The sequence below is a fragment of the Dipodomys merriami genome, unplaced genomic scaffold, assembly GCF_024711535.1.
Source record: "Dipodomys merriami isolate MVZ:Mamm:240054 unplaced genomic scaffold, mDipMer1.0.p SCAF_21, whole genome shotgun sequence".
Lineage (NCBI taxonomy): Eukaryota > Metazoa > Chordata > Mammalia > Rodentia > Heteromyidae > Dipodomys > Dipodomys merriami.
The window spans coordinates 4,178,490-4,204,745 of record NW_027203493.1 but is presented as its reverse complement, the minus strand read 5'-3'; the positions used below and the strand labels follow the sequence as shown (position 1 = coordinate 4,204,745).

At 36.2% G+C, this 26,256-nt stretch overlaps 3 protein-coding genes and 1 pseudogene across 3 annotated transcripts; 2 read left to right on the top strand and 2 right to left on the bottom strand.

Moving 5' to 3' along the window:
- Positions 1 to 3,654: 3,654 nt before the first annotated feature.
- LOC138833573 (olfactory receptor 9G4-like) lies at positions 3,655 to 4,617 on the bottom strand. The gene has a single exon (XM_070031854.1). It carries the CDS (start codon positions 4,591 to 4,593, stop codon positions 3,655 to 3,657), a length of 939 nt encoding a protein of 312 aa, XP_069887955.1. The 5' UTR covers positions 4,594 to 4,617.
- A 2,035-nt stretch (positions 4,618 to 6,652) lies between these two features.
- On the bottom strand, positions 6,653 to 7,461 carry LOC138834141 (olfactory receptor 9G19-like; annotated as a pseudogene).
- Positions 7,462 to 13,683: 6,222 nt separating this feature from the next.
- Positions 13,684 to 14,601, top strand: LOC138833572 (olfactory receptor 9G19-like). Its single transcript, XM_070031853.1, has one exon. The coding sequence runs from the start codon at positions 13,684 to 13,686 to the stop codon at positions 14,599 to 14,601; it is 918 nt and encodes a 305-aa protein (XP_069887954.1).
- A 10,360-nt stretch (positions 14,602 to 24,961) lies between these two features.
- On the top strand, positions 24,962 to 25,915 carry LOC138834140 (olfactory receptor 9G4-like). Its single transcript, XM_070032900.1, has one exon. It carries the CDS (start codon positions 24,977 to 24,979, stop codon positions 25,913 to 25,915), a length of 939 nt encoding a protein of 312 aa, XP_069889001.1. The 5' UTR covers positions 24,962 to 24,976.
- Positions 25,916 to 26,256: the final 341 nt, after the last annotated feature.

Here is a 26,256-nt window from a genome sequence, read left to right as displayed (position 1 = left end):
TAGTTAATTCATTTCCTACTCCATCCCATTGTGCTATTTTATTTTCTCAATAGCATTAAACAGGAAATGAAAATCTATCTTTACTCAGTATTTTTTAAAAAATCATGTGTCACTCATGTCTGGAATAGCAACAGGCATAGTGTCCTCACTGGAATTTCTCAGGATCTAGAACACACTTGACTCAAGAAATGCTTTCTGGGGAAAAAGAAATGGAATAAAGCCACACCACCTTAGGACTTTCTCATTATTAAAAGAATAGTTAAGGCCATGAAAATTCCCATATACAACACCAAAGAATGAAAAATGGCTGTTTGATATTAATGACTTAACTACATCTCTTGGGTTTTGCTCAGATTATGACCTCATTTAAATTGGCTGAGGAAATTATATTCTTCTCTGTTCCATACAGAATCTAAATTGAGACTATTTACTTCAAATTAGTTCTAAGTGATGGCAGGCTGCTCAGGATAAGGTTGAGAAATTGAATATTTTGTGATCCTCACTGTTTTTGATAGGGAAATAAATTAGCCAAGAAAGAATTTTGTACATTTCTATTAATGATATATCTGTAATCAAAAATATAGAATATTATTTCTCCTGGCATAAAGATTGTTTAAAATATGCAGGACCTGTTTTTAAAAGGGCAGAAGACATACTTGTAGAATCCTTATAAGTTTTAAGTGGCTCCCTCCACTAAGATTGTGCCAATTTCCTTTTATATGTTATATGTTGATGTTTTGAGGAGGGGATATAATATTACATGGGCAACAGAGCAGAACTTCTTATCAAGTACTAACCAAGTTCTCTTGTATTAGAAGAACAATGAAATAAGGAAAGTTTGAATAAACACAGGTAAAGGAAAATATCAGAATTTTTGGAACAGATTGGCCCATTGCAACAATGAGATGTACAAGATACTATGTCAAAAATCAAACTTTACGGGGGGGGGGGTGTATAGCTGAGGAGGTGGGAGGGAAGGGATAGGAAAAGAAAAACAAAAAAAAAAGAAATTCAATATCAATACCAAATTTCAAACTCTACTATAAAGCCATAGTAATCAAAACAGCTTGGTATTGGCATAAGAACAGACCTCAGGACCAATGGAATAGAATTGAAAACCCAGAATTGAACCTACAGACCTATAGCCATCTAATCTTCGATAAGGGAGCTAAAACAATAGAATGGAACAAAGACAGCCTCTTCAGTAAATGGTGCTGGCAAAATTGGTTAACTACATGTAGAAAACTAAAGCTAGATCCTTATCTATCACCCTGCACCAGAATCAACTCCAAATGGATCAAAGACCTTGAACTCAAAGCAGACACTCTGAAAACATTACAGGATGGAATAGGAGAAACCCTAGGTCTCCTTGGCTCAGGCCGAAATTTTTTGAATAGAGACCCGGAAACACAACAAATCAAAGAAAGGTTGGACAAATGGGATTGCATAAAGTTGCAGAGCTTCTGCAGGGCAAATGACATAGCTAGCAAGATCAGTAGAAAGCCCACGGATTGGGAGAAGATCTTTACTAGCCATACAGCGAACAAGGGTCTCATATCTAAAATATACTTGGAACTCAAAAAATTAAACCCCCCAACAACAAATCCTCAAAGAAACAACTGCCCAATAAATAAGTGGGCGAAAGACTTAAAGAGAAACTTCTCTGAAGAAGAAAGAAGGATGGCCAATAGACACATGAAGAAATGTTCGACATCCCTAGCCATAAAAGAAATGTTCGACATCCCTAGCCATAAAAGAAATGCAAATCAAAACAACATTGAGATATCACCTCACCCCAGTTAGAACGGCAAAAATCAAGAACTCTAACAACAGATGCTGGAGGGGATGTGGACAGAAAGGAACCTTACTTCATTGTTGGTGGGAATGTAAACTTGTTCAACCACTTTGGAAAGCAGTATGGAGGTTCCTCAAAAGACTTCACGTAGAACTCCCCTATGACCCAGCAATCCCACTTTTGGGCATTTACCCAAATGTTTACAAACAAGACCACACTAAAGTTACCAGCACAACAATGTTTATTGCAGCATTATTTACCATAGCTAAAATATGGAACCAACCCAGATGCCCCTCAGTAGATGAATGGATCAAGAAAATGTGGTATATATACACAATGGAATTCTATGTCTCCATCAGAAAGAATGACATTGCCCCATTTGTTAGGAAATGGAAAAACTTGGAAAAAATTATATTAAGTGAAGTAAGCCAGGCCCAAAGAAACATAGGTCCAATGGTTTCCCTTATTTGCAATATCTAGTATATGCATGAGTCAAGCGGAAAAGGTCAGATAATGTGATCTCAGGAAAATGAACCCTTAGATATGTATTTTAATGTTTTTTTTCTTTCATGCATGTGTTTCTAACGCATTTATAAGATTATCTCTTTGTTGCTTTGTATGTCCCTCCCCCACAGTATAACCCCTGCTTTCACTATATTTGATGTCAGTATAACTTGAGGAGGAGATGGGGAAAAACCAGTTGTTTAAGGATACAGGTGGACCTGTTGCAACAATGAGAACTACAAGTTGTCATGTCCAAAACGAGCTTTACAACGTCGGTGCGGGGGGGGGGGGGCAATGGGGGGAAGGAGAAGGATTGGGATTGGGGGGAGGGGGGAGGCTGGGAAGGGACATGAAGGGTAAACAAAAGAAGGAGGCTGCAATGCTTGGTAAGAAATGTACGCATTATCCTGCCCATATAATTGTAACCCCTCTGTACAGTATGTTCACAAATAAAATTTAAAAAAAAAAAAGAAATTCTGGAACAAATACAAAGGTCCAAGTGGTTACATCCATTTGTCCTCATTTTAAAAATGTAAGTGCCTAATGAAATTAAGCTGATCCTCATCATAGCAATGTTCATAAATAACAAAAGTTCTTAAACTCTGAGCAGCAATTTGTTTTTAATATATATAACTTTACAATCATTAATTTGACGTAGACAAAAATTTCTGATAAGGGAAAAATGTAATTAATTCATTAATTTTATTGTGTTCCATTTGATGCTAGACATATATACACATATATGTCCATTTGATGGGATTTTTATTGTGCAAAATCAGAGAGTATAGTTGAGCTTTCTATACAAGAAATGCTCTTTGCTTGAACCTTGTCAACCCCTATGAACAAATCATTTATTAGAATGCTTTTGTTTCTTTCTTTCTTAATTTGGACAACTCTTAAAGCAATTTTCCTATTACCATCTTGATATAAATTCTACACAACTTACAAAATTATATTCTAGAAGTTCAACTACCCCACAGGAAGAAATTTGAAGACAGCATCTTATAAAAACATACATGTAAGTGAAATATTAAGCAAATTTCCATCAATCTTCCTATTTTATATCATGGTCTTATATAATAAACATCACAAAATTCTTTAGTCTAACTAGCTGTAGAAAACCTGTTCAAATATTAGTTCTCTTTCTAATAACTCCCAGGTAAATTTTTAAAATCTACTATTACCAAGAAACAAAGTGGATCCAATAATCTAGACTTAAGAGACTTAGGTCACAATAACATAAGAATCACGATGAAATGGAGGCTTGCTCAGGTTTTCATTGTCTTACCTTGTCAAATTATTTCAAAAACATTACTGCACACAATTTGCAAATTACAGAGTCTACATGGTAACCTTCATGATTGTGCTTGTACCATTCTTGTGGCTTTCCTCAAGGCCTCTTTGACGTCCTTGTTTCTCAGGCTGTAGATGAGAGGGTTGAGCAGGGGGTTGATGATGGTGTAGAACAGAGCAGCCACTTTGTCCCTCTCCAGGGAGTAGTTAGAACTGGGCCTCGAATACATGAAGAGCAAAGATCCAAAGAAGAGCGTGACTGAGATGAGGTGGGAGGCACAGGTGGAGAAAGCCTTGCGCCTTCCCGAGGCTGAGCGGATCCTCAGGATAGCCAGCAGGATGTTGAAATAGGAAACGAGGATGACAAGAAGACATGAGAGAACAGTGAAGCCCACCATACTGGAAAGGATTTTCCCGTAGACCCTAGTGTCCGTACAAGATTTTTTTACCAATGGCAGCACATCACAGAAAAAGTAGTCAATGACCTTCTCACCACAGAAACTCAGCCGGAAGGTGTTGGCAGTGTGGGCAATGGCATTCAAAAAACCTCCTAAGTAAGAGCCAGAAATAAGTCTAGTACAAATAGAAGCAGACATGGTAGCTGAATAAAGCAACGGGTTGCAAATGGCCACATAACGATCATACGCCATGGCTGATAGCAGATAGCACTCAGTGTAGGCCGCCACACAGGAGAAGAAGAACTGAGCCCCACACCCAGCCAAGGAGATGCGCTTGTCCTCTGAGACACAATTGACCAATATTTTAGGGGTGTACACAGATGTATACCAGAAATCCAAGAAGGAAAGACCACCAATGAAAAAGTACATAGGAGTATGAAGCCGGGAATCAATACGGATTAAGATAACCAGGGTCATGTTCCCTGACAAGGTTAACAAGTAGATAATTAAAAATATTCCAAAAAGAATCAGCTGCCAATGGGGATCTGTGGAGAAGCCCAGCAAGATGAATTCAGTCAGGATGGTGCGATTCCTCACCTCCATGTCCACAAAGGGGAAAGCCTGGTTTATATCATGATGGGAAAAATAAGTTAGAAGGTTTACATTTACAAAAAAAAATGAAGAAGAAACCCATAAAGTCAGCAATTATTGAGAGATCTTGGTATTCTTATTTGTATAAACAGAAGATTCTAATAGTGATTCAAATCTGAGATCTAACTTAGAGATTTTTGTACAGGTACCTAGCAATGAAGTCTTCATGTCTTAATAGGCTAAAAAGCACAAGGAAAAACAACTAAAGTAAAAATTGTGTCACATGTTTTGTCTTTCTAATTTCTCTGCTGCTTAAGTAACAATATGTATGGTCTAACATGATTCTCTGACTGAATTTCAAATCATAGATGAGCAGCAGCCATATTATCAAATGCAAATGGATTTATGAGGAAGAGAGTACATGCGTAGGAGTGAAGGCAACAATGCAGCTGTGCATATTGAACACAGCAATGACCCATTAAGGGCCAGAACAGACTATAGTTGCTTTTTAACTCATAGGTAAAAATTACAGAGAAGAAAAACAGCTTTATTGAATCTCAAACCAAGTACTTACCTTTGTTGAGAAAGGCCAGTTCCTGGAAGCAACAAATATTTCCCTGATCTGTGGTTTCTCTTTGTCATGCTGTGGTTGAACTTCATATGCATTTCCTTCATAGTCTCTTGAGATTCCACCCAGACCACACTGCAGGAATATGTGCCTCAGTCTCCAAGGACTCATTATAATTCATCTTGAATTTGAGGACAATATATAAATTACAAAATATTAAAATAATTAAATAAGTCATTTTTACCATGGCTTAATTAACATTATTTTCAAGCCACACACCAGTGGCTCACAGTTGTAATCCTAGCTACTCAGAAAGCTGAGAATTGAGGATCACTGTTTGAAGGCAGCCCGAGGAAGAAAATCCCTGAGAATCTTATCTCCAACTAACCAGCATAAGAGTGGGGCTGTGGATCAAGTGGTAGAGTGCCTGCTTTGATCAAAAAAGCTTACGGACAGTTCCTGACCCTGAGTTGAAGTCCCAGAACTGCCCCTACATACATACCATAAAAGTCATTTGGGCATAAACATTAAGAATTGTTTTATCTTCTCCACTGTTTTTTTTATTCTTTTTAAAATTATCTTTTATTAGTTATACAAAATGTTGTCATTTAACAACATATGAATACAGTATCTCTTGATCAATATTAACCCTTTCAACCTCCTCTCTCTTCCATCCCTCCTCTATTCACCCTTACCCTCACTCTTCTTAACTTTGTAGGGCATACATTGAATTGTTGATGGGAAGATAAGTTGCAAAACCTGATGAACCCAGAACTGGCCCTAAGTCAATCACCTTAAGCCTTATTGTCACTCAGTAACTCACTCCCTCATTGGTGGACACAGTTTGGTAATGCAGCTCTTGTCTTGTTACCAATTCACTACAGACCCTTTGTGTTTTAATTCTCCTAACAAATGCTGTGTACTGATATGCTTGCTATTTAATTATTCTTGCTGTGGATCCCAACATTACCAATGTGTGGAGAGCTTGTGTTATTGTTTCAAGGAAAGTTCCATGCAATGTTTTTGCAGAATCTTTAAGTACAGGTTCAAAGAGACTGAACATTTCTAGACCCAGTGCTAGCATTATTCCAATGGAAAAATATTTTAATTATTAAAAGAAATCTTCAGAATGTCTCTTCAGGACCTGGCAGGTTTGATGTTTTATTCAATACCATTTACAAAACTTCAAGCCAGGGAGTATTAGTCAAGTTTACACATGAGGAGCTGGTAGCTTAGAGGTCAGAATTCTATTATGAAAAAAATTGATTGCAATTGATGATATGTGCACATTTATAAAATTCATGACAATCATAAAAAATTCAAATCCTTGTAGACACTAACCTTGTATTTGCTCTCATTTTCTCAGGTTTCTTCTTTCCTGCTGAGACTTTCTTACAAGTTGTTTTTTATTGTTTTTCTTTTTCTTTTTTTAATCCATATCCCAAAACTTCCCTTGAGTAGCTTTTTATCACTTAGCACTTGGGAATGGATCTAGACTTTGGGCTATGTGAACTTGAAGAGTTTTCTCAGGGCTTCTTTCATGTCTTTATTCCCCAGACTGCAAATCATGGGGCTCAACATGGTGAACAATACAGTATTAAAGGTCAAGAATTTCTTGTCTCTCTCAGAGGAGTAGATTCAACTTAGATGGGAGTAGAAGTAGAGAATGGAGCCATAGTACAAGGTGACAGAGATGATGTGGGAAGGAGAAGGTAGAGAAGTCTCAAGGCGGCCCTGGGTGGAGGGGATGCTCAAGATGGCACTGATGATGAAGAAGTAGAAGATGTAGAAGAAAGTAGAGCACAGACTGATGGCTGTCATTCACGTCACATGCCAACTTGATCATAGACATCACAGGAAAAAGTCATCAATCACATTGCCTGCACAAAAATCGAAAGTGAACGTGTTGTGGTTAAGAGGACACCATTGATTAAGCTCCCAGTGTAGGAATATAGAACCAGACAGATGCACAATCTCCTTGACATGACCTGGGCATAGAGCAGGGGGTTGGAAATGGCCACATAGCCGTCATAAGCCATGACTGCCAAGAGGAAACTCTCTGTACATTTCAGTCTGGCAGAGAAATAGAACTGAAACATGTAGCCAACAAAGTAGCTGCTCTTATCTTTCAAGATGCAAGTAGTAGGCTTTCCAGACTGTAGACAGAGGTCCAGAAAAGAGAGATTTCTAATGAAGAAATACATGAGTGTGTGGAGCTGCGAGTTGTTGAAGATGAGCATGATGAGGGTGGTGTTTCCCAGCAAGACTGAAGAGTACACTTCCAGGAAGAGGACAGTCAGGATCAGGTACATCGCAGTTTCTTGAAGAGTACACTTTCAGGAAGAGGACAGACAGGACCAGGTGCATCGCAGTTTCTTGAAGATTATCATACCAAAGGGACTTTAAATTTTTCTTGATGTCATTTGTCTCTAATAATCCCTCCTACTTCCTTCTTATCCATCCGTGCTCCTGAGATACTAACAAAAGTTCTTTCTTTGTTACTAAATTTTAGTAGGGTGGAGTGTTGGCTGTGAAATTGGAGTTTTTCCTCGCATTTTCCTATATTGTTAATTGCTCTTCATTTGTGTCTAACACTCTGCAATTAAGCTTCTATATGTGAAACTTAAGCTCTTTTAGAAACATAAAGGAAAATGATGAAGATACTACAAAGAGCCTTCCTTTTTAAGTTCTCGTGTGTGTGTGTGTGTGTGTGTGTGTGTGTGTGTGTGTGTGTGTATGTAAAGGGTTACTAGACTTATTTTGAGAAACAAATAAAATTTTCTGATAATAGAAAATAAAGGAACTTATGTAAGAATTTTTCCAAAACAGTAAGTTCTCCCTGGACTACAAATATACCTATCCCAGAATCTTTTATAAAAGTTGCGGGATTTCCAGGGCTATGTGGATTGCTAAAACCCTCTCAAGATTTCATAGTTTGGGGAGGAACTAACAGAAAAATTAAATATTTGTGTGTTAACAAGTTGAATATTATTAAACAAGATAAACATTTTGGAGACTATATAGCCCTGGTAACAAAAAGTAATCATGATTTTCAAATACCTTGTATTTTGAGATGTGTAGATAGATGATAGAAAAATAGATATGCAGACAGATTGATGGATATAGAGATGTATAATTATTTTATATACATATAATAAATATAAAAGTATATTTTAATAAATGTCTATCTATATTCATTATCATAGTTATAGTTATTAACAGTTACATATAAGTTATATAACTAGTAATTGTACTAATTTTATATAAGTAAAATACAGGCTCCAAATATTCTCTTGTTTCTATCTTTTCATTTTTTAATATATTTTATTGTTACTATAGAGATGGTATACAGAGGGGTTATTAAAAAAGGTATGTACATCCTTTCATGTAGAATGTCTGTTTTTCTGTTATATTTTGGCAGTCATCTGTCCTTCTAAATCCATCCTTCCATCATCTAACCTCTTTGCTCCTGAATGCTTATCTGTATTTGACTACATTTCTTGGCTCATTTTCTCTGTCTACTTAATGAGTTTATCTAGTGATTTTCCAGGAAGAGAATGTGGGTAGATTAGCCTTGGCTCTTTATTTGTATTCATGGGATAGACTACCAAGACTGTCATTCTCCTTTCCTGGACAAGAAGACAGCACAAAATGACTGCTGGTATTGGCTTTCTTTCTATATAAATGTGAATCCTATATATTAATTCTCACCAAGAGGAATAAGGAGTGCTGTTCTGACTGAGGAAAATATTGCATTAGCTTGAAACTGCTCTCCCTAATGCAGTTATAGATGGTTTTTAAATTTCCTTCCAAGGTATGTGGGGGGGGGGGGGTTGTGTGACAATTTTTGCCCCTGCAGACAAGTATCTTTATTACTACCTAATACCTTCACCCTATGTCTCAATCCCATAATCTATGGTCCCATTTCTCCCCCATCACTTATGTAAATTGATCATAATAACATTGGCATTTAGCATTTAATTCACATTGCTTCTTTGGCTAGAACCTCAACCACATTATTCCTGAAAGGCATACAGGAGACAGGAAGCTCCTCCAAAGCTGAGGATTGGTTTTTCCAATGCTCTTTCATGTTATACATTATCTATATTATGTATATGGTTTTCAATGCACAAACCCCTGTGGTATGACTGCTAGATTCAATATGTTTATGGTTACAATGTAGGCCAGAGGTGTCTCTCTGAGCCCTCTACTTCTAATTTATCTTATGGCATTACTGGTGGTGATTTAAGTGATCACAATGGCACCTCGTGTCATGTTCCATTCCCTAGCAATATACATATCTTTATAGTCTTGAACTATGTGAAAAAAAATAACCCATAGGAATCCAGTGTGAGGCTTTGATTCCAGGGATATTCCTAATATGGTTTACTTTATTGTTCAGAGTCCTGTCTGGAAAAAGATTCCCACTCAGCCTGGACCGTAGAGGAGAATGGTAGTAAAAGGGGGATCCATAGAAAGGTGTTGATGGAATGTGGGAATACTCTAAGTGATATAATCTTTTCCCTCCCTATAATCCTTTTACCCAGACCTGAAGGAAGAAGAGGAGAAAGGAAAGAAGGAGGTGGGAGAGTGGGAGAAATTTTTCATGTGGAGGTCATGAGGGTGGTATGTATAACTGGAAAGAACTATCCTGTTCATCCAGGGATGAACAATATCCCCCATTGGAAAAGAGGTTGGGGATTAGAACTCTAACCTAAGCCTGTTCTTTTTTTCAATGTCTATCCATCCTGGCAAGATAACTTGGTGGAATTCTTACAAACTGATATTTTGTTTTAGAAACGAATTTGGAAATGATGACAATGATGTAGGAAAAAAATTGTAGGAAACTGAAGATATTCAGCCCCTTCCCAATGGAAATATTTAAACCTATATACTTAACCACTATTCAGATGGCAATAGATAGATGGTGGATATAGATGCTGATGATGATTATAGATAGATCTATAAATAGATACATGCATGCATACATATATAAATACATAGAAACATAGATGATGGAGAGGTGAGAAATATATACATGTATATATATATATATATATATACATGTATATATAGCCAACCAAATCTATGTATACATTTGAAGTCAGTAAAACAATACAGAATATAAAGAAATTATGATGATTAAATAAATGATTGTTCATGGGGACAACCTTCCTTGAAATAAATTTTTTTCTGTATTTTATCAAATGATAATACAGCCAACTTATCAATTGTACAGATTCTGTATAATTGCCTTGTTTATAATTCCCTAAGCTTGACAAGCATGAGAATGAAACCCTGGAGATTTAATAATTGTTATAAAAGATGCTAGAAGTATCTCATTCGTACCTCTGAATACTGAATCGAAGTGTTTGCTGCAGTTTGGTAAGTGGAATAATCCATATACTATCCGTGCCAAAGCAATTTTGTTCTATTCTTGTGATGATTCAACAAATGTTTGCGTTCTGTTGCATGGCAGACACTCAAATCTTTCTTTTCTCATAAATTCCTTCTTAGTTCTATATTAATTTCTAAAATTCTGGAAAACAAAAAAGAGTCTTAAGTCCCCCTTCTATTTATGATAGCAAATAATAGCTTATGTGAAAGGAAGTTATAGAATCAATACATAAATTGACTCTACAAATGAAAGAAAAGCCCTTGGAAAGCATTGATCAAAGAAAGAAGCTGTTGTACTTCAAAAGTTCAACAGAATGACAGATTAAAGTGACAGATTAAGAATCCTAAAACCTTTAAAATTCCTGTACATTTTTTGGTAAAGGGAGAAGGACACAATGCACATTTTCTTTTTCTTCTTTTTTTATTGTGAAAATACCATACAGAGGGTTTACAATTACATGAGCAAGGTAATGAGAACATTTCTTATCAAGCATTGTTGCCTCTTCCTTTGTTTCCCCTTACCATCCCTTCCCATCTCCCCTCCCCGCCCCTCCCCATGCCAAAGTTGTAAAGTTCGTTTTTCAACATAACATCTGTACATCTCATTGTTGGGTCTGTACATCTCAATGGGTCCACCTGTATCCCAATTTAAAGAATTTGTTTTTTCCCTTCCCCTCCACAAATAATGCTACAATAAACATAGTTGTGCTGGTAGCTTTAGTATGGTCTTGTTTGAGCTGCAATAAGCAGCTTATTTACTATTATTTATGCTTATTTAGCATTATTTACCATAGTTAACATATGGAACCAACCCAGATGCCCCTCAGTAGATGAATGGATCAAGAAAATCTGGTATATAGTACACATTTTAAAAGAATATAAAACAATATCTTACTGTGACTGGTGAGTTTCCATTGTCTCTTGTTGATAATGGCCAGAAGAAAACATCTATATGAAAATAAAAACCTGTAATGTAAAGTCATCTATTAAACCCTAACAATACCAAGATGAAAATAACAAAGTTTTTCACTCCTTGCATAAAAGTAACATCCAAATGCATTATAATTAAATGACTCTAGTCACCAACATGATATTAAATGTCCAATAATAGACTCTTTTACAATCTTTATATATGATGTTAAATCTAACAGATTAAATAATGTGCATTATATTCCAGATAAGGAAATTATCAAGAGGATCATGTCACTTTTCAAAGGTGACTAAATGCAAAGGGTTGGAATGAGAATTCTACCCAAATCTGTGACTCTAAACCTCATTCTACTTCTATTCAGCTTGAAAGTTTTGCATCTCTGTTTTCAAAATTGTAAAGTGTAGATAACTATGACAGGATGCCATGTAGTGGAGTCTTTAGCAATGTAAATTTATTTTCTAGCAGTTCTCACAGCTTGAAGTTCAGGATCAGTATGTCAGCATGATCAGATCTAATGAGGGCTCCTTTCCTGGGATCCAAACTTGGATTCTGAACGAAGGAGGAAATAAGAGGGAGAGAAGAAAGAAAGAAGAAAACAGAGACAGAGATAGAAATAGAGAGGCAGAAATAGACACGGAGATTTGTCATATGGTGTCAGAGAGGGTGGTGTGACTGGAAAGAACTATTGTGTTTGTACAGAGATGAACGTGGTCTCCAGTGCCCTCATTGGAGGAGCATGGGGATTAGAACTCTGACCTAAGCCTTCTCTTCTTTGCAATTTCTATCCATACTGGCAAAATTACTTGGTACAGTTTTTATAGACTGATCTATTAGAGGAGAAAGTAGTGTGGAAATCAATGTCAAGTAATGTAAAGGAAATAGAAGATACCCAGTTCCCTACAGAAATACTTAAACCTATATACTGTCTTCATCTCATCCTAGGAGATGGGATCTATCTCTTTCCTTATTTTCACATAGAGTGTCTAGGAAATAGTAGTTTTAGACAGATATGCCGATTTGGGGATAGTTGATGGGCTGTGAGAGTACAGATCGTCTCAACAAAGGATAACAGGGGAAGCAATTCAACAGCAGTATACACAAGAAATGATCTGTAAACCGGGTGGGCAGTTGTGGGGATGGAAAGTAGGAGAAAAAATGAGGGAAGGGGTAACAAGTTTGACAAGAAATGTACTTATTATCTTACTTGTGTAACTGTAAGCCCTCTGTACATTACCTTGACATTAAAGAAGCCTCAAATTTAATTGTGTGCCTTTAAAAACAGGTGCCTTTGAAAAGGTTATGTACAGAGGGGTTCTAGTTACATAGTCAGGTAAACAGTGCATTTTTTCTGTATCATATCACCCCTTCCTTGGGTCTCTCCCAGATTGTATGGTTTTTCACAAAGTATGCATAATTTCCATTTCTCAGAGAGTTCATAGGTAAAATGAACAGAAACATATATATGACTTTATTTATTCTTAAATTTCAATATGATGACACTTTCAAAGTACTACATAGAATGGCACACACAAATTTCTCATGAACTTAATTAACAATAGCAATGGAGAAGGTTAAGAAATAGTTTACCAACTGTATGGTGTCTTCATTAAACTGTATCAAATAACAAAATTTCAAATTAATTATTATACTAAATTTCTTCTATCTTCTAAATTGAAGAAATTTGATATTGGAGCTGGTGGTTTTTAAAATATGTCTGTACGATCTCAAGGATAAGCTAAGTCCAAATCTACAGGGGTGCAAATACATACTCACAGATCATGCTTCTCTGAAGTGACTTTGTTATATGAAAAGTCATGAATTATATACTCTGATTACCTTCAGTTCATCTCTTACAAGGATTTATATGTAAAGTTTGGGCAGCCAAATAAATCACTCATTTTGGATCTAAGCTATGTAACAGGAAATGAGATACCCTATAAAGTTGGAGAACTGAATAGATATTGTCACAAATTGTATCATAGAATCATGTACATAATATATAATCAGATCAAGTACAAAGTGATCATTAATACCTTTTAATCAGTCCTCTTTTTGCACTGAGCAAAATTCTCCTAAAGAAGAAAATAAACATTGTCCATGAGGACATTTTGTAAGATGTACTCATTGGACATGTTCTGATTGATTAAGCATAGTGATCTCATGTGAACTCGATTGTCTCTCCTCTCAGGTGAGATTCCACACAACCATGGAGCTGTATAATACCACAGTGACAGAGTTCATCATGCTGGGGTTCACCACAGACCCTGTGAAGCAGCGAGTCCTGTTTGTGGTGTTCCTGCTGGTGTACACATTAACAATGGCAGGAAATTTCACCCTCATCGTGCTGATATGCAATGACCCCAGGCTCCACACACCCATGTATTTCTTCATTGGAAATCTCTCCTTTCTGGATCTTGGGCTGTCTTCTGTCTACACACCAGAGATCCTGATCACCTGCATCTCTGAGGACAAGAGCATCTCCTTTGGTGGCTGTGTGGCTCAGTTCTTCTTCTCTGCTGCATTGGGCTACACTGAGTGTTACCTGCTGGCAGCCATGGCTTATGACCGGTATGTGGCCATCTCAAAGCCCCTGCTGTATTCTCAGGCCATGCCTCTAAAGCTATGTGTATTCTTTGTAGCAGCTTCATACCTTGGTGGCTTTATTAACTCTGTCATCATCACCAAAGACACATTTTCCTTGCACTTCTGTAGGGACAATGTAATTGATGACTTCTTTTGTGACATCCCACCCTTGGTGAAGCTGGCTTGTGGCAAGAAAGATAGCTACCAAGCTGTCCTGTTCTTCCTCCTGCTGTCCAACGTCATAGCCCCTATTGTGTTCATCCTGGCCTCCTACCTGTTCATCATCGCCACCATCCTGAGGATGCGCTCCACCCAGGGCCGCCTCAAGGCCTTCTCCACATGCTCCTCCCACCTGACCTCTGTGACCTTGTACTATGGCTCCATTCTCTACATCTATGCTCGCCCTCGATCTAGTTATTCTTTGGACAGGGACAAAATTGTTTCTATATTTTACACTGTGGTGTTTCCCATGTTGAATCCAGCGATTTACAGTCTAAGGAATAAAGATGTAAAAGAGGCTATGAACAAACTCTTCAAATAAATCACAATTATTTTTTTCTGAAGAGGTTTATTTTTGTTTTTTTAAGTTACTGCATTGCAAACAGAGCTGCTCCTACTGGACATAGATGAAAGTGAATCAAGCAACTCAAGGGTGGTGATGAGAGGGAGGGAATGAGAGAGAAAGAAGAAACAGCTGACACTAAGCAAAAGGAAAGAAGTGTACACTACCCAATTAAGAAGAAATTGTTTTATTGTTAAAGTCTGTAGAGTTCGTAAGCTTTGTAGATGGCAATTAGCATTGTGAAGGTTACAATGTGTTGGTGACTTTAGCTAAGTATCACTATGCCTCAATACTGTGAAATTCATGTAATTACTTGATCTCAGTAAAGAAATAAAAACAGATGTTGATGAATTCTATCATAATAATGGAATTTATAGTGTTTCAACTCTTCCCATATACATTTGTGTTAGGATACCTAAGATAACTTAGGTATTATCTAATTACCTAAGATAAAATTAAAATAATTTTGAAGATAAAAGTTTAACATGAATTTTATCCATTTAATTAAAATGCATATTATTCTAAATTTAAAACAAATACACAAATTACCTTCAAATATCTTCTTTTGTTCTTTCCCAAAGTGACATAAGTGCTCACTACATTTATTTTTCTGGTACTTTCTCTTGTATGGCTTTTTCACTGAAGACTGCAGCTCTGTCACTTGAATCATACCTTTACTCCTAGGACTTTTTTGGTGTTTAATTAGAGATAAAACAATTTGTTTTCTGGGATGGCTTCAAACCAGGATCCTAAGAGTGAGGAGCTTTACAATCATGAGTCATCAGCACCTGATTAAGTTCACTATCCTTTGTGCCTTCCTAGAGTAATATAAGATTTCATTACTTTTAACTAATAAGATTTGGGTAACTTTATATTGAATACCAGCAATGTAGAGCTGTTGTGACATAATCAAACCATACTGAGTTAAAGTTTTAATATTGGTCTGGGAATATGGCTTAGTGGTAGAGTGCTTGCCTAGCACTTAGTACCACATGAAGAGAAAAAGCTGGAAGTTGTGCTGTGACTCAGAGACAGTGCTCAGGCCCTGAGTTTAAGCCCCAGGACTGGCAAAAAAAAGTTTTAATATTTTCATAATGTTAAATAACAAACTGACTTTCTATTTCTATAATGAGATTTTCATAAACATTTTATGTCTACATTACTGAAATGTAAGTATTAACACACCAACTTCAATATTTATGTCCAACATATGTTTCTCCATTTAAAAATGCAATAAACTGTGGACAAACAAAGAGAGAGCAATTGCTCTGTGTTTACCAATAAAAGAATTAGTAAACAAGGGCATCTGTGAGTTAATAGGTATAAAAATTGTAATAAAAAATATAGCTAAATAACATATTACGTATTTTTCCTCTATCATTGGCAAATTCTTTAGAGTGCAAATTTTGTAAGGGTCAGACTCGAAATTTAATCTATTCTTTTGTAAATTTCTCATTTTTTCAATGCTTATCTTTCAAAAACAATTTTTACTGAAATGTTTTCATGTTTCAGATATAATTGTAGTTATATGTCCATTAGCCTATTCATGAGCTGTTGAAAAGATCTTAACTTTTCCAGTTGAAGTTATCAATAAATAAATATATATCATACCTTTCTAAGGAAATGGAAACAAAGGCACCGAAATCCCATAGATACAAGGTTTATGTCTTTTATGACTCCAAATATTTTTTATTTATTTTAAGAGGTGAATTGACAAGGGCTTCTACATCCAAGTTTTTGCATAATGAGCATGGACATAAAACACAGTAAGATATAAATCATCTTATTAAATTTTATAAGATAAAATTTCTTGTATGCACAGAACAAAAAATTGATTGCATATGGAGCATTCATATGAAAAATACATACAATGGTAAAATATTACAGTATGTCATGGTAAAACTATGTTAATGTAATGTACGTTTATAAACATAAATATGGATTTGTTTCTATCAACGTCATTAGTAGAGAATGAATCTGCAAGAATTTGTGAGTTATTCAAAAAGAAAGTATAGAAACTTCACACAGAGAATGAAATACTGGTCCAGGCTGGTCCAAATTTGATTTAGATTATGTTTTAATAAATGGAAGTTAATTATGCCCATGCACCAACTTCACACAGAGAATGAAATACTGGTCCAGACTGGTCCAAATTTGATTTAGATTATGTTTTAATAAATGGAAGTTAATTATGCCCATGCACCCTTTGTATTGTGATCCTTGTAATTGTATCTCCTGTAGTTAAAAAATATAACTGAAACTTCACGTTACAATATTTTACTGTGCTTGATTGGTGTATTATGAGGTTATGTGTGTGTGCATATATATATTATCAATATATATACTGATACACATCAACATAGAAGGAAATCAATTCTTTCATGTTAGCTTACTGGGACTAGATATTACACCATTCTAAAGGGAATTCCAAAGCTAAAATTTAGATATTAAAAAGTCAATGACTTATTAGTAGAAGATTCTCTTTTTCTGGGGAGGGGGGTCCGGTCGCTAGGCCTGAACTCTGGGCTTGGGTGCTGTCTCTCAGCTCTTCAGCTCAAGGCTAGCACTCTACCACTTGAGCCACAGCACCACTTCCAGCTTTTTTCTTTTTGCTTATGTGGTGCTGAGGAATCAACCCAGGGCCTCATGCATGCAAGGCAAGCGCTCTACCACTGAGCCACCTTCCCAGCTCCTAGTAGAAGATTTATATATGAGGGCTCTTCTAACATTCATTTTTTTAGAAGAAACAATCTAGTTCTTTCTTTCAAATAAGATTCAAAATGTACTTAAGAACTCTAAGTGTGACTGGGTTGGTGAATGTTAATTTTACTTTCTGCGTACAAGAGTTATTCCATCCCTGCATAGCTGTTTAATTCATATAACCAACACCCCCAAAAACAGACAGTGCAGCTAGTAATAAACATTGGAAAAGAAAAAATAATGAGAAATTATACAATGTCATCAAACATCTGGCCCCAATATTTTACAACATGTTTTAGATCACTAAAAAAATTAAATTTAGTAGTACATTCTTCACTCACTGTTGGCAATGTTTCATTTGGTTTTTGTTTTACTAAGTTTTATTCTAAGTTAATGGTCTACAGTTGAAAAAGATGTATGGGATAGAAAGTGATAAGATGATTGATGAAGTTGGTGAATTGTTTCAAACAAATTAGCATGTTTCCCTCAAATACTTATTTTCGTGATGAAAATATTTGAGATTTTACAATTTGGAATTACATGAAACACTGTTGTCAGATGTAGTCACAAAGTTGTAAAATTCTTTACTGAAAAACTTTTGTTCCTCTGTCCACTGAGATTTTTTATGCTTTCTTCAATATCCCCCACTTGTCGCTCTCTGGAGTTTTCTGTGGCTGCCATTAGTTGAACTGTCTACTTCTACCCTGCCATCAGTCATAGATTTCACATGTATATGAAGTTCTGAACTTTTGAGTGATTTGTAGCTGTCTAATTTCAGTTTACTGAAGGTTCAGAAATTCCATTTATGTTGACAATGACAGCTTCTTTCTCTCTTAAGGAGAAATATCATTCCCTTACAAATAGATACCACAGTTTCTTTCTCTGTTCATCCGCTCAGAGAGACTTGGTTTGATTCTATATTTTGGCTATTGTAAATCATGCTGCAGTCATCTTGAGACTGTTCATATTATCGGCTTATTAATTTCAATATTTAATTATTGGGTTATAAAATGTACATTTTTAATATTTTCATTTTCAGAATCATACGATTACCTGTTAATAATTATAAATAACTGATTAATAATATTATTGAACATACTATATTAAATTTTCCAAAACTCCCACAAATGCAATGGATAAAAATACAAGTAAATTACAACTAAGTACACACTTTATAGACTGAAACTCACAGAAGATCAAAGGATATTTTACCAAAACAGAGCCAAAACTGAAAACAGATAGCTACCTTTAGGCAATGTAGACTATACAACTTACATACAAGTGATGTATAAAGACAGAATAAACAGGTATAAAAATATCAAAAATGAATAAGCAGTGAAAGAAAATCTAATATAAATCCATCTCAATCTTCTAAAAACAATAAAAGAGGTTGTACTTCCAAATAGTTTATATAAGTTTATATAAGGTCAACATTACACTGATAGGAAACTCATAAGAGGGAACATTTTTTAAGTATATTCCTTTATAATTTATCATGTGAAAATGTCATTTTTTGTCTTTTACCATACAGTGTGTTTACTCGTAGCTTCATAGGCATATTCTAATTACAAATAAGGGAAATCATACAACCTATGTCTTTGGGTTTGGCTAAACATTCACACAGTGAAAGCAAAGGAGGTCATTCTTAGGAGAGGATCAAAAAGGCTCAATAGCTATGTGTATCTCACCATATAAAATGATTTTATTGAAATACAAGAAATGGAAACAAGAGGTCTTTTGTTATTGTGCTTTTTTGTTTGTTTTCTTTTGTTTTTATCCTCCTTTGTCACTGTTTTTGACTTCTGTATCTTTTTTCATATGTAAGTCTAACTCTTTGAAGGAGGGTAAGGGGGACACAGAAATGGTGAGACAAAGGGTGGGCATATGCAACAATGATACTCCATAGACACTTTGTGGAAAATGAACTCTACAACTTGTGGGGAGGGAATCTAGAAGGGAAAACCTGGGGAGAAATGAGGGAAGAGGTGACATCATTCAAAAAGAAATGTACTCGTTACCTGACTTATGTAATTGTAACCTCTCTGTACATCACCTTTACAATAAAAATAAATAATTTTTAAGAAGAAAGATAATAAAGGTGAACATAGATATAAAAATATTCAACAAAATAATGAAAAATTGAATTGGAAACATTAAGAGGATTATCCATGAAATTCAAGTGAAATTTATCTCTGAAAGGCAAGTAATATTCAAATATGCAAATCAATAAATGGGACACATCACATTAAAAGGCTGGTGGAAACAAAAGATAGAATCATGTAGGAAAATCATCGGAAAATATTGGAATATAAGTTTTCAAAATATTTCTGGTAATTCTCTGGATAGTAATGACATCTGTCATGTTAGTCCCCTATTCAAATCTGATCTTATTAATTTGTTTCTTCCCTATCTCTCTTTAACTTGATTTTGCTAATGGTTTTTAATCTTGTTTATGTTTTCAAATAACCAGTTCTTCCTTGCATTGATTCTGTGTACTGTTGTTCAATCTCTATTTCATTGTGTTCTTAAAAGGTATCTATTATTTACCTACTGATTTTTGAGGTTTGATTTTTTTTGTTTTTTCTGAGAATTTGAGAGGCTTCATTAAGTTATTTGTTCGAAATTCTTAATAATTATATTGTAACTGTGTCATCTTTCAATCAATAGCAATAATTTCATCATATCCTAATTAATGTACTATTTTCAAATTCCTAATTCTCTACACCTTTGGGAAATGAGGTATATCGTTCCTCCCTAGTGTATGGGATAAATCTCCAGGGGCTGCTGAGAAGAGGTATATAGTGCATGAAACAAAGGTTTGCCTGATGTCAGCAAGCAAACACTAGGATGTTACTTCCAGGAGCTGGCCTTTCTGACTAAAGGTAAGATCCAGTGATTCAGGATCAGCCAAGCAAATTAGTTTCTCTGTTGTTTCCTCTGCAATTACAAATGGGGAAATTGTATGACCTGGATTTAAATGGAATAATCTTGTACTACACTCACACAAGTACAATTATTCACAGATATACATATAGACATCCACACATTTTACACACACACACACACACACACACACACACAGAGAGAGAGAGAGAGAGAGAGAGAGAGAGAGAAACACATTCCCTTCTAGTCTGTCCAGTGACATGCCTGATCTTCATTTACAACAGGGATGGGGAAGGTCTGACCCATGGGTTGTAAAAATCATTTGGTACATGACAGATACAGACACATATGTTTTTCATTGGCTCTCATTACCTGCCCAAGCCTGCCTGTGTCTTTCAGTCTTGGCTTGATATTAGGTCTGGTTTCATTTCTTTTTTTTTTTTTGCATGGGGAGACTTCAGTGTCTTAACATATTGAGATTTTTTCCTGTTGTTATCCTTACCTGTAATTTCAGGGTTGCGTGCAATAGGCACCTTTCTGGCTTTCCATATTTAGGGCATATACATCTGTTTTGCTGATGGTAATATATAGAATGTAGTGGCTTTAAATAAATTTGAGGATTTTTTTCATATTTCTGTAAAAATGACACTCTGGTATTATGAGCATGGAGAAGATGATTACCTGACCCACTGGATCAGAAAAATGTCAAGTACTCTGTATTCAGATGCCCAGGGAGAATCTAGACAGGTCAGATATAGACATGAAAGCATTGTTGGATATCATTTACCATGGAATCATAGAAAAGAAGAATATGGTGATAGAATATGAAGAATTGGAAAGTAGGAATTGGTACTCACAGAGCAGTGTAAACAGGTGAAGATACGTAAGGCAAGGGTACAGTTCAATCGGAGAGTACTTACTGAGGATATGTGAAATATTGATTTAATCTTCAGCCCTCCCTCTGCTACAGAGACACAGACACAGACACACCGATATGCACAGAGACACACATACACAGACAGAAACACATATAAATACACATATGAATAATAGTATGAACTGAATGCACAGTGTTGTGACCACACTGGATAACACTGTTTTAGATACTTGATATTTTCAATATTCTCACCATGAAAACTGTGGTAAAATGTTACCTTTCAAAATAATATGAGAACAAAATAATATGAGAGTCAGATACCAGTGCTCATACCTATAATCCTAGCTACTCACAAGGCTACAATCTGAGCATCGCTGTCCAAGAATAGTCCAGACAAGAAAGTCCACATGAGACTCTTATCTCCAAAACTACTCAGCAAAAAGCAGGAAGTGTTGCTGTGGCTCAAGTAGTAGAGTGTTAGCCTTGAGCACAAAGAAGCTCAGGGACAGTGTCCAGGTCCAGAGTTCAAGCCCCAGGACTAGCAAAAGAAAAAAGATAAGAGAGTAAATGACAAAAATATCATACTGGAGATATCATTATCTGACTTAAATGCCCTCTTGGTGAAAGTTGGACCATAATTGTCCTTTACATCTCAATTTATTCATATTAGTTAGACATTATTTTTTGCTCCTGTTATAAAAAGAATTACAACAAGTTAGGTGTATGTTGTTTTCAACCTCTGGGCTATGCATTTTAACTAAACACAACTGATATTTCCATGCACTTTCAGATGTGAAGATTGTCAGTTCAGGAAGGGTTTAATACACTTTCCCAAATCCGAAAGCCATCACTGCACTTATGAAACTCCACCGAAGCCAAACCTGTCTGTGCTCATGCTCATGGGAGAGACGGTTCCCTCAGTACAGGTAGAGGTGGGAACATACAGGCTGGGTCTCCACTCTCCTATCTTTGGTCAGCTGAAGCCACAGAGGGATACAGCCAGATGAAACCATCATCTAGCCAGCTCTCCCTGGCATATTGACATGGTATTGGCACAATTCTAAAAGTGAGCAGAGAAGCAGGAGGAGACTCCTGAGACTCAGGCTTGCAATCCTCATGGGACTGCTACCGATGAAGCCTGTTTGAAAAAAAAAAAAAAAACGAAGCCATCTCCCCTTCTGCAAGGTGGAAACTGGAATCTACTCTTGAAAGCTGGAAATCCAGGAAGAATTGTGCCCAGGTGTAGGGGGGAGGCCGGAGGGGGCTGTGAATTCTGTATAGACAGACTTTTTCCTTTCCATTTAAATTTAAATCTTTGGTGGGTGGTAAAATACGATTAACAGATGTACAACAGCCAGAAAATTGACAACATAATGGCACTTTTAATGCTGTGCTCTGTATCTCTCATCAGATTCATTTTCCTAATAGCTTTTTTGTTCTGTAAATATATAATTAGAGACACGTTCTTAAAATACACCTAGATGTCTTTTTAGGCTCTCATGGTGCCTAAAAGGATACAATTGCAGTGAAAATTCAACTCTTGAAGTGGAATGTTTGAGACTAATGACCGTGAGTGCTGCCTTCCAGATTAAGTTCCATTTCGGGCAATTCATAGTAAGCTTATGTGAAATCGCACATGCTTCTCTTTTTACCCTCCCTAGGGATACAGGATAAGAAGGATTTTACAGTTTCCACTTCAGCCTCAATAGCTGCTCTCTTCTCTCATTCTCTGAACTACAATTCCTTATCATGGCTATCGTTTAATTTGCGCTGTTTAAATAACTTCAGTGTCTCATCTGAGACACCACACTGCACTCCTATTTATTTATCTCCTCAGTTTCTGAAACTCACTGGACATTCTCTAGGTGTAACCTCAGTAGTTTTCTTGTGCTGAAGTGGTTCTCCCCATTTCTTTTCTTCTTAAACTGGAAATCATAGCTTTAAATTGTTCTTATTCTTCCTGTATCATTTCAATGATTTTTTTTCTTCTTTCAATATTGCACTGGAAACATTAACCATTGTTAGACTTCCTAGGTTTCTATCTAACAATTCATGAACTTATTTCTTCAGCTACATTAGAAAAGAGCTTAAACTCCAAATCAGAAGTCTTCACTTATATGGACAAATGATGGTGTAATAAAATTCATAGTATTGAGAGCATAACTATTAATATCCAATATTCTACATGCTAATAATTAAAAACCTTAAATTACTGCCTTGATAATTTTATTCAAGCTTAGGGAGACTCAGAATAAGATGTAGTAGTAAAGAAATATGATATCAACTTATGCAATTTCGAAGGTATGTAGAATTTGTGTAGGGGAAGATCAGTTTTGCAAATAACCTAATGAGGCTGAATGTCCTGAATGGACAAAGACAAATGAAAAACACAAATGTATAAAGATAATGTAAGCCACAGGTGGAGGACTAAGCACATATACTTAGAAGCATGTATTAAATTTGTACTAAGAAGCATATTATATAGTGAAGATGCACCAAAGAATCTTCAGGAATCCAAGTTGTTTTTAATATTATATAATCCATTATGTTATGGCTTCTCTGTTATATCATGTCTTCTCTAAACATGAGGAGCTCTCTTTGAGAGATAACTAATTCTCATGGCCTTCAAACCAGGATACTATACCAAAGGGTAGAACTCTTGGGTTTATAATCTAGTTTCAGCATTAGGGTTTGGCTCCCAGTTATATGATTACAACATAGAAATTAGTAATAATCCTTCTTGCTTTGAAATTCCTACTCTGCTTTACATACATACAAAGTGTTGAAGACATAGCTCAAATATATCCTACCTAAAAACATACACCCAAAAGACTGAGTTCCATCCATAGCACACACATACACACACACACACACACACACACACACACACACACACACACACACACACACACAATTCTTCATTCATGGATTTCATAATTTTAATCCAGTAATTTAGACGAAATTAGAAAAAAGAACACATAAAATAATATTTTGAAAAAAGTTTTTTAATTGGTAAAAATGTATTCAGGCAAAAAAATGTATTCAGGCAATTTGAGAGTTCTCTCATAGTGTTCTCTATTTTTAAAAAATGAGAGAATTATTCAGTTCTAAGATTAGTAGACAGCTTAAATTGGGAGAACATATTTTTAGTTAGCACAATTTGGGTCAGCTCAGAGCCAGGCTGTTTGTAAACTCTGTGTCCTTCAACTTTCTGCTCAAAATCCATGATTCAATATTACCGATGCAATGAAAATATTGTTCTACTTAGAGCATTGAATGAAATTAGACATCATAGGACTTGTCTTTAAGTTGTACAAATATTAGCATAGAAAGAGTACCATAAATTGGCATTTCTACAAATATCATGATGCTTAAAAGAGAAGTTCTCATTGATTTATAGAATATTGATTTGGTGGGAGGTGCAAGTTGTGTACAGAACATTAGCTTAAGTATTTTTGTGTCTATCTTTGCTTAATTGGCAATAGGATAAGAATGTAATACAGTAATTACCTCTTGAATCATATTTTCTCTTTAGTTTGATAAAGAACTGACCCTCACAATAACTGAAAATAACAGGGAAAAAATGAGAAAGATTTCATTTCAAAATTGCATTCCTCTTCTTTGGTTTCCAATACCACAAATGAAGTCTGATGAGTACAAATTTTAATAAATAGAGTGCTCTAATAATTTGTTTACTTAATTACTCCCTTATTCTTTTTTCACTTTGTCATTTTATTAACAGTACAGTGTTTTGTAAGCAGAGTCTTCTGTGTACCAAGAACTACACTACTACTGCAGCTACCCTTCCCACACTTAAGGACGTTTTTAAATGAAAATATCACTAAGTGATCCTTTCCCCCTCATCGTGTTGATCAGGCTTTCTCCACTGCGGACATGGAGCTCAGAAATCACACCAGCCTGACAGAATTCATTTTGCTGGGCTTCTCCACAGATCCCCATTGGCAGGTGGTTCTATTTGTACTATTTCTGTTACTCTACTTGTCCACCATGGCTGGGAATATGACTCTGGTGTTTTTAATCTGGAATGATCCCCGGCTGCATACGCCGATGTACTTTTTCATTGGAAATTTATCATTTATGGATTTCTGGTACACGTCGGTCTATTCGCCTAGAATACTGGCCACGTGTCTCTCCGAAGATAAGCGCATTTCCCTCCTTGGCTGTGCGGCTCAGTTTTTCTTCTCCTGTGTGGCAGCCTATGCAGAGTGCTACCTGTTGGCTGTCATGTCCTATGACCGCTATGTGGCCATTTGTAGCCCGTTGCTTTATTCGGCAAAAATGTCCACTTCTCTCTGCATTGGGCTTGTCGTGAGCTCCTATCTAGGAGGGTTTATGAATGCCATAGCTCACACTACCAACACATTCAGGATGAGTTTCTGCGGGGATAACACAATTGACCACTTTTACTGTGATGTACTGCCATTGATCAAAATGATCTGTACGGACACTACCCTCTACGTGAAAATAATTTCCATCTTGGATGGCGTCACCGTCGCCTCCTGTCTGATTCCCATCGTCCTGTCCTATCTGAACATCCTCCTGACAATCCTGAGGATCCGCTCAGCCTCCGGAAGGCAGAAGGCTTTCTCCACCTTCGCCTCCCACCTAGTCTCCGTCACGCTCTTCTATGGATCCTTGCTCTTCATTTACTCAAATCCCAGCTCCCAGTACCACAAGGAGACAACCAAAGTGGGCGCCATGTTCTACACCCTCATCAACCCCCTGCTCAACCCGCTCATCTACAGTCTGAGAAACAAGGATGTCAAAGAGGCTTTCAGAAAAGCCAGGCAGACTGTAGAGCCACAACGATGAAAGTGGTCATTGAGATGTTATTGTGCTGATATCTAATCTATAGTGTGGTAGGCACTTGTGTAGTTGATGTTATTGAAACTCTGTGCTTGTGCCAGTGAAATATATTGAGCCTGAAACTCTTTCGTTGTTATTTTATTCTCCTTTAGTGTAAGCTTTGAAAAGCCTCTATTACTGGGTTGTTACAGTTCTACTATATGCACACTTGTCTCACTACACAAGTGACAGCTTCATAAAACTTATCCTTTCTTTTCTTTCATGGGTATTGGGAAGAGAAAGTAGGAATTGGAAAAGCCCTGTTTTAAATTATTGAATTTAATGAGTTAGGTTGAGCACACTGTATT